The sequence below is a fragment of the Peromyscus californicus genome, unplaced genomic scaffold, assembly GCF_007827085.1.
Source record: "Peromyscus californicus insignis strain IS unplaced genomic scaffold, ASM782708v3 Scaffold_7__1_contigs__length_154581171, whole genome shotgun sequence".
Lineage (NCBI taxonomy): Eukaryota > Metazoa > Chordata > Mammalia > Rodentia > Cricetidae > Peromyscus > Peromyscus californicus.
This window is the reverse complement of record NW_026294595.1, coordinates 94,803,163-94,818,377: the sequence shown is the minus strand read 5'-3', so window position 1 is coordinate 94,818,377 and position 15,215 is coordinate 94,803,163. Positions and strand designations below refer to the sequence as shown.

The following is a 15,215-nucleotide window of genomic DNA, read 5'->3' as shown; positions in this document are numbered from 1 at the left end:
TTCACCATAGCAACCCCAACCCTAACGAAGCTAACCCATCTGCAGGCGGCATGGCCTGGCCTGGATGTGCAGTAATCCCGTGCCTCCTCCTTTCTGAACTTCCGTCGTCTTTGCCGACAGCTTCACTATTTCAACCTACTCCTTAAGCGCCATTGGTCTCTTGGGTCTGGCTTTATGCGTCTCCTCTGGTTCCACCCATCCCATTTCCCTTGTCATCTGACTGCCCCACTGTGTGTCAGAGAGAGAGAGAGAGAGAGAGAGAGAGAGAGAGAGAGAGAGAGAGAGAGAGAGAGAGACTTCTTTCTCCTCCCTCTCCCCCTCCTTCCCCTACCCCCTCCTTATCCTCCTCCTTCTTCTAACAAGACAGGGTTTTTCTGTGTAGTCCTGGCTGTCCTGGAACTCACTCTGTAGACCAGGCTGGCCTCAAACTCAGACATCTGCCTGCTGCTGCCTTCTGAGTGCTGGGATTAAAGGTGTGTGCCACCACTGCTAGGCATGACTTCTACTTTCTAACTGACCCCTACATTCCAAGGACACCTCAGCTACATATCTTAGCTCAGTTTCTTGTCTAACTTCCCTCTTTCTACCCATCCATTTCCTCTCATTTATTTACTTTTATTTTCATCATAAAACACTATGAGTGTTGTGTGTATATGATGTATGTGTGTTTGTGTATGAAAGCAGGTGCATGCATGCCATGGCATAGGCATGGAGGTCAAAGGGCAATCTTGAGCTTCAGCCCTCTCCTTCCACCTTGTTTCAAGGTCTAAGCTTCTGGGAATTCTCTTGTTTCCATTTCCCATATTACTGTAGATCGTTGGGATTATGGACACACTACTTACTATGCCTGACTTTTATGTGGGTTCTGGGGACCCAGACTCTCTTGATCAGGCAAGCTCTTTATATGCTGAATCATCTCTCTCTATCCTCTTCATTGAGATTTTATCATATAGCCAAGTCTACTCTAAAATGCAGATGACTTCAATTCTCTATTACAAATCTTTGCCTTGATAGTCAATGGGTACCTCAAACTTTTCATGACATCAACTGAAGTCCTTTATCTATATGTTCACAACCAACCACATCAAAAACAACACACCCACTTTTGTTACAATATTGACTCATCCACTTGGGTCATTGTTCTGGGGCCCTTGGTATCATTCATTATTCCTTCCCTAAATCTGAATTCTCCCCTCCATCTCTGAAGCCACTGACTGGTCAGGCTCTCAGCATTTCTGCCATGGACGACTGTAGTATCCTCAAGTACACCTTCAACAGGATTGGCATGGCATTCCGACAGTTTCCTGCTTCAGCCTTTGCTGGCAGCAAATGTACCAGGGAGTTGCTACCAGCTCCCTATTGGAGATTCCTCAGCAGGGCTGTTTCCTTCCTTAAATGAGGAGGATCTAATGAGATAGTGCATGCCTTAAGCTTAGGACAGACTCAGTAAATGACAGTTAATAGTATTCTGCCTGGAATGAGTAGTGCCCAGGGCCCTCCCCCATCCCAAGTGTCTCCTACCTGGGAAGTTGCGGCAGCCGCCGGCAGAACATCCCCTCACCCAGCGGCCCTCATTCACAGACACGGTCCAGGTCTGTAGTTTGTCAGACTCCAGGGCGTCAGCTGTGAGGTTACAGATCTCCAGCTTTGTGAAATGGTAGACAAAGTCGTCATAGGACATCCTGGAAGGTGGAAAGAGGAAAGACTCACACAGGCTGGAGAAGGGAAGATTCAAGAGATAATACAGCCCAATAAAGTCCCCAGAAGACCCTGACATTGTCATTTGTTTGCTCATTTGCTTTTGAGAGAGGATTTCATGGTGTAGTCTAGGTTGACCTTGAACTTTCGATCTTCCTGCCTGTCTACCAAGTGATGGACTTACAGGTGTGTGCCTGGCACCACCATTTCTGACATAGCAACCCCAAATTATCACCATTTCTTACAGTAATGACTCCTCATTTGTCTATGATGAGAGAGAGCCGGCTGGAAAATCATTCTCCAAAATGTTACTGTGTGTTTCACCATTGCCAGGCACATTTTTGGCACAGGGGAAAGAGCTGTCACTTGGGGAAAGATATTTTTAAGGCTAATGACATCACAAATAAATGCATCTGGGTCCCAAGGGAACCATAGGACTTGTAAGGGACATTCCTGTCAGCTGATACTCAGAAGGCTTTCACGAGCAGAATAAGGGTGGTCCTGGGCATCAGGTAAGAAAAGCCTCTCCACTCAGAAGAGAGCTGTGTCAGAGCCAGCGCACAGGGTGGCTGGAACAAGAGCTGCCGTGTGCTGGCCTGGGTTTGAGCTCAGTCATCGCTAGGACCCGGCAATCTCTTTTCAGAACCTCATCTTTGCTGGGCCTTGAGCTTGAGTGGGAAAACAGGGTCCAGATGGAACCTGGTGGCTTCTGATTGGGAACTGAGGTTTCACCTCCCTGCCTGGGTCATGAACTTACCAGAACTCTCCATCCTCAGTGACCTGGTGCTGCAGACGGGTCTTCTCATCTTTGTCCACAAAGCTCCAGTCCTTCCAACTGAGAGGAAAATGGAGGGATTAAGGAAGGAGGAGGAAGAAGGGGAGGCCTAATGTGGGCTGGGACAGAGGAACAGAGAAATACTAAGTTGGAGAGGCCCGCATCCAGATCACAGTCAGTATGAGCCATCAAAATGCAGCTCCAACCTGCTCCCCCCAGTGGAAAGGCCTATAATCATTTCCTGCCAAAGGGGTTCACAAGCACTTCACTGTCTCTGGCTGAATCTTTGGGCCTCCTCATGAAGAGCTCGATTCTGCAAATAGGCAAACCAGGATTCTCCTTCGATAACAGACAGCTGTGTCCTTAGATAGGTCACTTGATCTGTCTGTCAGCTTCGACTTCCTCAGTTACCAAAGGGAAATATTGCATCATCTACCCAGGAACTATGGTGAGTTCATGAAATAACTCATCAAAACTAAGAAAAGATCCAGCACGTAAACGGCTCTTCTTTCCATCCAGGAAACAGCATGGCACTGTTTCTAAGACTGGATGCTTTTACAATTTCTCTTCCAGGGAGAAGTAGTAAGCACATTTGTGCCTCAGGCTCTCTGAATTAGAATTAAGCTAAGGGCTGGAGAGATGGCTCAGAGGTTAAGAGAACTGATTGCTCTTCCAGAGGTCCTGAGTTCAATTCCCAGCAACCACATGGTGGCTCACAACCATCTGTAATGAGATCTGGTGCCCTCCTCTGGCCTGCAGTCACATATGCTGTATACATAATAAATAAATAAATCTTAAAAAAAAAAAAAAGAAAAGAAAGAAAAAAAAGAATTAAGCTAAATGGGTTTCAGGGTATGCTTGGAGTTGGGGTGCCATGAAACCAAAGTGGAGATTTCTGGGAGACATGACCCCCCATTCAGCAGCTCCTGCAAGAGAGGAGTCAGTAGGAAGTGTGTTAAGGCACCGGGTTAGTCTGGAAAACACAGCAAGGTCATTGTGGGTGACTTGGACTAGTGGAAGAGACAATAATGGGATACGAGGGCTCCCACAGCACAGAGTTCACGCAGCACTACCCCCAAGTAACCCACCCCACCTAAAGCTCCCACAGCACAGAGTTCACATAGCACTACCCCCAAGTAACCCACCCCACCTAAAGCTCCCACAGCACAGAGTTCACGCAGCACTACCCCCAAGTAACTCACCCCACCTAAAGCTCCCACAGCACAGAGTTCATGCAGCACTACCCCCAAGTAACCCACCCCACCTAAAGTATGAAGGGCTCTATCTTTGTGATCCCGCCACTGAACCTGAAACCACAGGAACAAGTCTGTGCTTCCGCATTCCTCTCTACGTCCCTAGGAGCATACCGTCAGTTCCAAGAAAGGAATTGCCACTTGGATGAGTGAAGGGATCGGAATGACATGAATGTAGGAGGCAGCAAGTTCACAATCAGCATCTTGTGGGTCTACTGAGAGGTGACTTACTCACAGACTAGCCTAAGAGCTTAGCTTTCTGCCTCCTAGTTAGTAGGTGATCAATAAATGCTTGCTAAGCGAATGAACGTGCGGCTGACAGAATCTGGAGTAACGGTATACTGCTACGGTATGTGTCGAAGTCTGTCAGAACAGAGCCATACAGGGCCTGGGTATGGGTGTGGCCACTGTTGAGTCTTACTGTTCACGCACAAGGGGCTGCCTGTCATTTAGAAGGGACAACCTGGCTTCAGTGACTGAGAGAACCCAGAAGGGCTGTAAAGTTCTGGAGCCTCTGATGACTCCTCAGGTGGTTGTCTTGTCTTGTCTTTAGTCTTTTCAGAGGTAAGCAGTAAAATTCTTTCACAGGCTGGGTGGTGGTGGCGCACGCCTTTAATCCCAGCATTCTGGGAGGCAGAGGCAGGAGGATCTCTGTGAGTTGGAGGCCAGCCTGGTCTATAGAGCGAGATCCAGGATAGGCACCAAAACTACATGGAGAAACTCTGTCTTGAAAAGAAAAAAAAAAATCTTTCACAGGACTTTTGGGACTTCATACATGGACATCAAAGGAGAGGGTATCTTAGTCTCAGTTAAGCACTTTCCCCGGCTGTCTCATATACTCCTCATAAGAGCCACCAGAAGGGCTGGTACTGCTTCCATTTTACAGAAGAGGCAAAGAGATACTAAGAAGGAAATTGCCTGTTTAGCCCAGAACCCTGCACTGAGACTCTTCTAGAATCATTCCATTTGCTGGGCAGTAGTGGTACACATACCTTTAATTCCAGCACTCGGGAGGCAGAGGAAGGTGGATCTCTTGAGTTCGAAGACATCCTGGTCTACAGAGTAAGTTCCAGGACAGCCAGGACTATACAGAGAAACCCTGTCTTGAACCCCCACCCCAAAATCCTTCCTTTCAAGTCTATGATCATCATTATGCTCACGGAGTCCCTGTTCCCACCTCCACCTCCAGCCCTTTTGGGGAGCCCACACCTGTACTCTTCTCTGCAGGCCATTGGTTTGGGGGTGATGTTGCACCAGCACCAACAGTACTTTCATGGTTTGGTACCCAGCCCCGCGTGGCCTCAGGCTCTGTGGCTCCGTGGTCTGCCTCACCTACCCATCACTCCAAGAGCCGTTCCACTCCACCTGGCCCCAGGGATTCCGCAGCCGCACCAGCTTTACCTTCTCGCCTTTGAACAGGGCCTGGGGCAAAGAGACAACGCTCTGAAGCTCTGGAGCAAGTTTGGAAAGATGGGGTGTCTGACTTGCTCTGAGGGCTGGGGTGGAAGCTGAGAGAATCCAGTGTGAGAGCTGCCTGCCTGGCCCTGGCCTGGTGGACAAACCAGAAGCTTGCTGACAGGGTATGTGTTGGTGGCAGGGATAAGCATCTATGGTGAGGCTCTAGAAATATAATAAGTATTTCTGTGTGGGTTTTCCTTTATTTCCCTTTTATTATTATTGTTCTTTATGTGGATGTATGAGTTATGTGCACCACATGCCTGCGGGTGCCTGAGCAGGCCAGAGGCTGTCAGGTCCCCGGAACTGGAGTTAGAGACGGCGTGCGCTGCCTGATGGCACCGGGAACCACACCCAGGTCCTCTGGAAGAGCAATAAGTGCTCTTTACTTATAAATAAGTGCGGAGCCACCTTTCCAGCTCCTATTTTTAGTATGTGTGCGTGGGTGCACGTGTGTGCACATATGTGTGTGATGTGAGGAGGTGTGCCTGTGTCTCAGCGCACACGAGTGCATCAGAGGACAACTTTCTGGAGTCAGTCCTCTCCTTCTATCGTGGGTTCCAGGTTTGAACTCAAGTCTTCAGCTTGCTCAATAAGTGCTTTGACCAACTGAGTCACCTCACCAGCCCACTGTGTGGGTTTTTAAAAAGGCTCCTGTTGGCTAAAGTCCAGATGCCTGGTCTAGATGGACCAATTAGAAAAAGATGCCCAGGTCTCCAGTCACATGCAGTGGGGGGATAAATATGCCCCACTGCATGTTACAGCCTCACAATGTTCCTGCCTGGGAAATGACCCAGGAAACTTCAGAAACCCCACATAATATAAGCCTCTGTGTGTTTACTTGGGGGAACGCTAGTAGGAGAGATTTTTCCTCACCACCGGCAGGCCGGGACACAGGAAATCTTCTGTCTACAACTGGCAAGCTCTTTGAGTGATGAAGGAGGTACAGAAATTTAAGTCCTGACTTTCGGAGATCAACTCAGCTGTGTTTCTACACCCCGCCAGACTCTACACGACTCACCTCCTCCAGCCCAGTGACTGAATAGGCATGACCTTTCACCAGCCCACAGGCCATTCTTGTTTCATACTGCACAGGAACAATCGTCTGTAGAGCAATAACCAGACAGCCTGTCAGGAGTTGGGGGAAGAAGTTCCATCGCTCAGAGACAAGGGTTCATATTGGCTCATCTCTGAGTTATCTCAGACTGAGGATGGCTCACTTCCCTGCTAGGACGCCTTATGGCCAGGATCAGACCCTCACTGGTTTTCTAAGAGCAGTAGGAAGATGCAGCCTCAGACTCCTAGCTCATCACGCTGCCCTGATGGCCAGAGAGCAAGGTGGGTACTGGAACAGAAGGTGAGTGAAAGGATTTGTCCCTCCTTTCCAGACCCCCTCAGAGGAGCAGAGGGGACATCTGGGGTCTATCTGCCTTCCCCTGAGCCCACCCGGAGTTGACTATTCCCAAAAGAAGGAATTGAGAAATAAAACCTATAGATCTAAACTTTTCTCTTGACATTACCTCACTTCCCTCACGTTTACCTAGAACACGAAAGTCAGGAAAACCCTGTCCCTACTCCCAATACTGGGAATACAGGACGGTTCCCTGCTGCGACATGACTACACCTGAGTACAGGGAGAGCTGTCTCAGTTCAAGTTGTAGCCTGGAGGGTTCTTCGGCAGAAGGGTAGATTAGCAAGGGCCATTGAGTGCTCCACAGGTCCCTGCACCAGGGGCCTAATAACAACAGCTTTGGGGAAGCTTCTGAAAGCCACGTGGGTTTGAATTCCTGAAGCCTTCTTCAGGGTGGCAGGTGTAGAGTCTGGAACTGTATTTTAGTCTCTTAGATTTCATCCCTCATTTGACCTAGACTTGGGCAGAACACTCACTGGTCTCCATGTCTATACCTCGGCGGAGGCTACCTGAGATGACTTTTGGCTCTACACAGCTTATCATTTTGACCCAGAAGTTTTACTGTTGGGATTTGGTCTTATAGCCATTGTGGGTATATACAAAGAGGTCTCTATTGAAATGCTTATTATAGCACTTCTGAAAACAGACGTTAAAAAAAACCCTAACTTTTCAATAACAATATTAGTAAGTAAATTACAACATATATGCACATGAGAATATTGTGCAGCTACTAAAATGATATAAAAGAATACTTAGTTACATTTAAAAAAATATGAATCTGACCAAAAACGAAAGAAAAAGGAAAGGCAGGGTGCAAAGATGTAACATATAATAAGACACAGTTTTAAAGACAAGAATATGGCTTAAGTATGTTCCCAGAAAGACCATATACCAAATGCTGGGCAGTTATCTTTAGGTGTGAAAATATAGGCTATTAATTTTCCTGTGTTATTATTATTGGGTTTTTTTTTTTTGGTATGGCTGAGTCCTTCAGTAACGTGTGTGCCTTCCAGGTAGGAGGATGTAGGCCCTGTAGGGCAGGGCCCTGCGTTCCTATGGGAGAGTGAACAAGGGGGGCAGGGACTGTTCTGTTGGCACTGGCTACTCTGGGGAGTTGACTTCAGGGTGGGACACGTAGGTCGGGGGTGCTGGTCAGTGTTGACAGCTGGAGATGTACACACCCTTGACGGTCTGTCATCTGAGCCCCTGGGGTCGAGGTCTGAGTCTCTGAGCAGCGAGTTATCCATATTTCTCACCATCCGCGCAATCAACTCCCCCATGTTCAGACCGGAAGGAGAGGTTCCGTAAGTCATGTTCGTACCATCCTGAGGCCCGATGGGAAGGAAAGTGGAGAACCCAGGAAAGGGAGAGAGAGAGAAAACGGGGGGGGGGGGGGGGGGCAGAGGAGAAGGGAGTGACAGACAGAGCAAAATAGATATCAACAGGGCACAAGAGCAGAAAAGATGCCGGAGAGTGACAGGGGAGAATGCTCTCCTGTGTGGCATGACTGACAACCAAGCCTTCCGACCCACAGGGAGTGCTGGGAGAGAAAGGCAGGAGCTACCTTGCCCCACCCCTTCCTCTGAAATGGAGCTTCCCAGACAGCTAGTCCCAAAGCAGCCCTAGGGGAGACCAGGCCTTGGCGGGTCCTCTCCCCGTTCCTGTCTCAGCTCATGTCACCTTGATGCACTGAGAGAGGGACTCAGGGATGGTCCAGACATCAGCACACAGCCCAAGGACTGAGGGGAGGTCAAAGCTCCGTGGCTAGCGAGCGCCTGGCCGTTTCTAAGAGAAACAGTGGGCATCGGTCCACAGCCAGAGATACGGCTGGCTTTGGGGACATGCTTGTGCTGAGCAGTGCGGACACAAGAGGCCTGTCAGAGGAGCCTCTAGACCTATTTCTAACTGAATTTTAGGGCTTGGAATGTCATTGCTCAGTCTTTTTATTGAGAACTACCCCTCACCCCCAGGAATACATTTCCCTTGAAAAACTGCCAATTTTAAAGTCAAGAAACATTCATGCTCTTTTTTTTTTTTTTTTTTTTTTAAAGCGGGATCCCAGATTGACCCAGAAATAACAATCCTCCTGCCTCAACTTCTAAACTTCCGGAATTGCTGGTAGTTCATTTTTTTTTTAAAGATTTATTTATTATGTGTACAGTGTTCTGTCTGCATGTATGCCTGCAAGTCAGAAGAGGGCGCCAGATCTCATTACAGATGGTTGTGAGTCACCATGTGGTTGCTGGGAATTGAACTCAGGTCCTCTGGAAGATTAGCCAGTGCTTTTAACCTCTGAGCCACCTCTCCAGCCCCATGGTAGTTCATTTTTTAAAATCATTTCTTTAGTGTAGGGTGGGATACACGCAGAAGTCAAATGACACGTTGTGGAGACCATTCTCTTTCTACCATGCAGATCCCAAGGATCAAACTTAGGACCTCAGGTTTAGCAGCAAGTGCCCTTAGCAATGAGCCATCTCACCATCTGGCTCTTGCTTCTTAAAAGGAAACATTCACCCGACCCCAGAAGGAAGCTGTGTGTGTGGTGAAAAGCAGAAGGCTTCCCGGGAAGCAGACTTACATCAATGGAGCAGCCCATGAGGGACCCTCTCTCGATGGCTTTCCTCATGATCTTGTACATGTCACTGGGAGCATCCTTGATCTCAAAAAACTCTGTCACCCCGCCTGTGAAGTCCTCCATGGCTTCTGTGGTGTTCCCACCTTTTAGGGCTTCATAGGAACCGTGGAGCCTTGGAGAGAGGACAAAAGTCAGTCTACACTCTAGGAGTTTCAGCTAACTTAACACAAGGCCACAGAGAGCCAGGACCATTGTCACCACACTGTCCCCACTCCCTCAAGGCACTCTTCCACTTCTGCTAAACCTAGCAGCAGAGGCAGTGTCTAAGGTAAGAGACAACTTGGCTGAGCTCCGGAGAGGCAGTGAGCAGATGCAAGATTCAAAGCACCATCAGGAAGGCAGGATCAAAGAACACACATCTTTGTTTCTCCTCATTAACTTTTTGTTTTTCAGATAGGGCTCCTACTGCCTGGACCTGATCTGAGGCTGACTCAGGGTCTTAGTTGAACATTACACATGAGCATGTATACACATGCCTGGTCCAACGTGAGTGAGCCTCTGGCTGAATCCTCAAATCCATATCCCCAACCTGTAGTCTTGTCTCCCATCCTAACCGTCGTCTTACTTAGCATAAGCCTTCTCCAGCAGAGCACTCCAGAACTCATTGCGGTGGTTGGACTTGGTGAAAACCAGCTGATTGTTGTATGTTGGCAGACAGTCATCAATAACCACATCTACCCAGTCTCCATAGCGCCAGAACTGTAAGAAGTGAGAAGCACAGTCATACTCATAGACCGCCTTGACCCGAGTCCACATCCTGCGGCTCTGAGCCTCAGATACCATTACCCAGGCTTTGCACCTGAAGCTGGCTTTGGAGTGTGTGAATCTAACTACACTGTGAGCTGCTCAAGGACAGAAACTATGTACCACTTAGTGTCTGCCGAAAGCCCAGCCCAGTTCTGGGCACTCTGTGAATATCTTTGGACCTGAGACTTTCCTCCTTTGCCTAGAGGTCTGGGACAGATCTGCTATAAGCACTTTCATGTACCCCAAGTGATTCCAGTGTGTGCCCAGGATTGAGATCTCATGATGTTAGGTTGGGCTAACTTAAGTATTTCTCTGCTCCCCCTTTCCAGCTCAGAATTTGTCTCTCTACCAAATGATCAGTCCCCAGAAAAGTTCTAGTGGATATTTTAATTCTAGAACCAATAATTTCAGGTCTGGGTCAAACTAGCAACTAAATGCCCAGAAGACTAGATTTTTCTTACAAGGCCTAGAAAGGCAAGTGATAGACTTGGTGTAGATTCTACTGTCAAGGGTACAGAGTACAAGAGCTGCAGTTCATGAACCAGGGATCCCAGTAAAAACCCAAAGGACCCCACCACTTTCAGAACGGGCATCTTAAGAACCTGTTTGAGGGGGCTGCAGGCAATAACATAGCAGCCAGCCAGCCAGCTGGAGGGCAAAAATAGACACACAGGCCAGAAGACAGGATGCCTTCCTCCTGCCCGCCCGCCCTTTCTGGGGCACAGTGGAAAGTGTGTAAAGTCCGGGCACAGATAAACAGCTGCTTCCTCACAAGCTTATAGCAGTCAAGGGGGTCACTGCCCACAGGTAGGTGTATGGACCCTTTCCTGGACCCATGGGGAGGGAGGTCAAGGCCAGGAGACCAGGGGTGGGTAGATGGGCTATGTGGTGATATAATTTTCTGAAAATATCTCTTGACTCCAAAGAGACTGAACTTCTTCTGGGCCTTGCAGCCAAGTTAATAACATGCCTTGAGATCATTTAGGACTATGTACTTAACCTGCTGTCCTACTCTGTACTTGGCCTGTTTAAGTTTAACTGGCCTTTAAGAGAACAGCGTAACCAACCTCATTATTCTTTGGATTTCCCATGCAATCAGCCTTTACAACCTAAGCTAATGCATAGTTTTAATCTTAAATTATGTACTCTCCCATGCCCTGACCCAAGATTATGTATGCTGTGGAAATCATTTACCAAAAGCAGCCAATTAACCAACAAATATCCCATAAGTGTTGGAAGCAACGTGTTGATATAGGAGAGAAGGTTTGTGGTTTTTGAGTGCTATTCTGGGTGATTTGGGGTCAGTAAAGTAACTTCTTTCCTTGTAAAAATCTGTTCAAGATTACTGCAAAGAATCTCTCATTCCTTTCCCATGCCATGTTTTCTGTGCTATTCAATAAATACAAAACAAAGACCTCTGTTAGAGACAGGCACAGATTCAGACACACACACACACACACACACACACACACACACACACACACACAGGCAACAGACACATACAACAGGCACAGATGAGAATAGACACAGGTATGACAGACAACACACACATACATCAGATACCACACACAGGCAACAAGGACAGACTAATCACACATACAACAGACAGACTACGCCAGCCAGTGGTGCACGCCTTTAATCCCAGCAGTCGGGAGGCAGAGTCAGGTGATCCCTGTGAGCTCGAGGTCAGCCTGGTCTACAGAGCAAGTTCCAGGAAAGGCTCCAAAACTACACAGAGAAACCTTGTCTCAGAAGAAGGAGGAGGAGGAGGAGGAGGAGGAGGAGGAGGAGGAGGAGGAGGAGGAGGAGGAGGAGGAGGAGGAGGAGGAGGAGGAGGAAGGAAGGAAGAAAGAAAGAAAGGAAGAAAACAAAACAAAACAGACTACAGACAGGTCAGTAACCACAGACTGCAAACAGAACAGACGGAACACACAGGGAGAAGTGGGCTGGCTCTTGGTTAAAGTAACCCAAGAGAAAGTTACTTTGTTTTCATTCCTTAATGCAACGTGGAACATTTCCGGGCCTTCTCTGAGGTTATCTTTAATGCATCATCTGAGACCTGGCTGTTATCTCAACCACATCCCCATTTGCCCACCTGGAAATGGAAGATCCCCGCGTAGTTTTCAGTGAAACTTTGATCATGGGGTATAACTCGGAAAAGCAGCCGCTCATTCAGGGTCAGGCAGGCAATGGCTGCCAGAAACCAGCAGTCCCCTGCAGGCAAACACAGACCCAGTTAGTCAGGTGGGGGCTGCCGCTCTGGGAAGAGAAGGCCCAGCCCCTGCCAGGAGTTCCCCATTGCTGAAGAATTGGATGCTCAGGCCACCCTCTGCCCTACTTCCTGTCTGCCCTCACCAGGTGTGAGCCATGGCTAGGAGAGTGAGGAACAGGGTAACTCATTCTCTCATCCTCTCAGGACGGGATGTTTTCCTAAGGTCAACTGATACCTCCTTTTACAAAGGAGACTCACATCCTTCTTGGAGACAGAGCAGTGGGTGATCATGGCTGCCCTGGGTCTTTGCGGGGTGAGCCCATTTTCCCTTCCGGCATTAAGAAAAACCGTGTGTCAGAGAGCCATCAAATAAGCAGATGTGCATCATCTAACTGCCCCAGGACCAGGGTACAAGGGGCACTGGGGCTGGCAAAGGAACATACCCGGTGCCCTGACAGTCCCACATCTGTCTACTCAGGACTCAGGCTAGCTGCCACCCTGCTGGTAAGGAAAGGCTGACAAGTGTCCAAGCCACCTCTCTCCCTCCTTTGAATCGGCCAGCCCGTCCTTGGAAGCAGTGTCCTGGTTTGAAGGGCTCAGAGTTCAGTCTGTCCACACTCTCCAGGCAGTGTCCCTCAGGTGCTGGAAGCCCCAACACCCATGATGTCCTCAGCCTCTCTTTCTGGAACAAACTAAGCTGATGCTTTTCAGCTGTTCTTGCCCCTTTTTGCGGGGGGGGGGGGGTCAAGTTCTAAATTGTCTTTCAATGATTTCTCCAACTTCCCTTCACAGAGCTTGCCCCCAGTCTGCCCCGGGGAAGATGCTTCCAGAACAGAAGGTGGTAGAAGAAGAAGGACTGGGCAACAGCCAAGCTGACAGGCCAGCAGATCCTGGGCCTCTCCTCGTGGCAAACGCCATCTCCGTCAACAGACTTTTAGTGTGGAGATGTCTAGTATGATGACCCAAGTTTGACCTCCAGATCCTACATAGAAGGAAAACACTGTCCCACACAAGTTGTTCTCTGACCTTCACAGGTGTGCCATGGTGTGTGGGTGTACACACACGCACACACACACACACACACGCGCACACACACACACACTTACCATCTTGAATAGAGGGTGCACCTGTTAACTAGCCCTGGGTCATCTGGCAGGACATGGGTGGAGGGAGTTTCCTACCTAGATCTCCTTGGCAGATGTCAGTCCTGTTGGCTCCACCAATGATAAATCGAGGATTCTCACAGATTTCCTGTGGAACAAAAAGGAAACAACCAGGAAATGCTAGTAATGGTAGGAGTTCCGGGCTGACCCGATGGCGTACTGCCCTCATACCATGGGCTTTACACTCACTGACCCTTACACCTTCACAGCCAGCCCTGTGTGTGGAATACACACACTTCTTTTTCAAACCAGAGAGCTGAAGCTCGGAAGTTGGGTGTATTGGTGCACATCTGTAATCCCCACACTGGAGGGGCTGAGGCAGGAGCATGGCTAGTTCAAGGTCAGCCTGGGCGACATAGGGAGACCCTGCCTTAAGGTGAACAATAAACAACTGAGGATCAGAGAAAGTAGGAAAAGTGTCCCAAGGCCATCCTCTTTTCTCCCCCACTGTATACTGAATAGCATGTACCTTGAGAAGTGGGGAAAAGTGAGAGCAGAACTCTGGCTTTTGTTTTTTCAAAGCAGGGGAAAGGGTGCTAGAAGAAAAAAAATGATCTTCCTTTCTAAGATGCAGGACATAAATATTTAGAGTCAGCATCTGTCCCAGTGTCCACAGGTCTTGGCAGTCTTGGAAGCAGACAGTAAATCTGGTGAGAGCCTCACCTGCCCCCTCCCGGTTTATTGGAAGGGGCAAACCCACTCAGAGCAGCAACAGTGTTGGCTGCAGCTGCCAAGCCCACGGACTAGGTCTGGAACACACATCAGCAGCCAACAGACAGCGCTCTTGATTTCATTCAGTGTTGGCTTTGCTTTTTTTTTTTTAAACTTTTAAGCTAATTAAAAATTCGGTGTTTTGATTTTGATGCTGTTCTTCACAGCTTCAAGAAACCTTGTTATTCCTGTGAAGTGTTCTGTGCTGGCTCGTTTTATGTCAACTGGACACAAGCTAGAGTCATCTGAAAGGAGGGATCCTCAATTGAGAAAATGCCTCCATAAGATCTGGCTGTAGGGCATTTTCTTAATTAGTAATTAATGGGGGAGGGCCTGGCCCATTGTGGATGGTGACACCCCTGGGCTTGTGGTCCTGGGTTCTATAAGAAAGCAGGCTGAGCAAACGAGCAAGCAGCACTCCTCTATGGCCTCTGCATCAGCTCTTGCCTGTAGGCTTGTAGGGTAAACAGGGCCAATGAAAGAACACCCTGGCCCTGAGACCAGAGCCAAGGAAACATACCCTGTCCCTAACCAACTCAGGAATTGAAATCCCAGAGCTTGAAGTCCAGCCAATCTCTGAGCTTGTCCCAAGCTCAGTAAATGAGATCCTAGCAATTCCCACACTGAAAAGCTCCACCTTGGAAAGCTCCACCCCTAAGAAACCCTATATAAGTCCTGTACCTGTTCAGTTTAGGGCTGCCCTTTTTCCACCCTGGCAAAGGCCGCCACTCTCCTGGATTCCTCCCTCCCAACATATCTCTCCAGTGAGGCTTGTTGTAATGATTTTCTTTCTCCAGAGCAGGGATTTAACAGTTATCGCTGGAGCACAGCAGACCTGCTGCATTTCTGTGGAAAACTCCCTTAGCAGAGCAGACCTGTAAAAGCTCTGCCGGAGCAAGGGCAGAGCAGAACTTTTAACACTTTGGCTGAGGAAACTTTCCCTTGCTGGAGCAGAACTGTTACATTCGGGGGAAGCTGAGCAGAGCTGTAACATTTCTCTGGGGCAGAGTGGTGACCACCTCACTGGGGAAACCCTCCCCTGCTGGAGCAGAGCTGTTAACACTTGCATTAGGGAAACCTTTCCCGGAGCAAGGACTGTAAGGCTTTTGGAGGGGTTGGGGGGTGGGGATGGGACATGACACCACGACGACGACC

The 15,215-nt window shown here is 48.7% G+C and overlaps 1 protein-coding gene across 2 annotated transcripts in view; it reads right to left on the bottom strand.

The window, feature by feature from the left end:
* Capn3 (calpain 3) overlaps positions 1 to 15,215 on the bottom strand; it is a 54,185-nt gene that overhangs the window by 17,433 nt on the left and 21,537 nt on the right. Inside the window, exons 2-10 of one of the 2 annotated variants that reach the window (XM_052724286.1) lie at positions 13,368 to 13,437; positions 12,070 to 12,188; positions 9,793 to 9,926; positions 9,171 to 9,339; positions 7,774 to 7,917; positions 6,203 to 6,286; positions 5,063 to 5,148; positions 2,456 to 2,533; positions 1,522 to 1,682 (exon numbers count right to left, since the gene is read on the bottom strand). In XM_052724286.1, coding sequence (XP_052580246.1) covers positions 1,522 to 1,682; positions 2,456 to 2,533; positions 5,063 to 5,148; positions 6,203 to 6,286; positions 7,774 to 7,917; positions 9,171 to 9,339; positions 9,793 to 9,926; positions 12,070 to 12,188; positions 13,368 to 13,437 — 1,045 coding nt within the window. The remainder of the gene's footprint in view (positions 1 to 1,521; positions 1,683 to 2,455; positions 2,534 to 5,062; positions 5,149 to 6,202; positions 6,287 to 7,773; positions 7,918 to 9,170; positions 9,340 to 9,792; positions 9,927 to 12,069; positions 12,189 to 13,367; positions 13,438 to 15,215) is intronic. The other variant, XM_052724288.1, reaches the window with a different exon arrangement.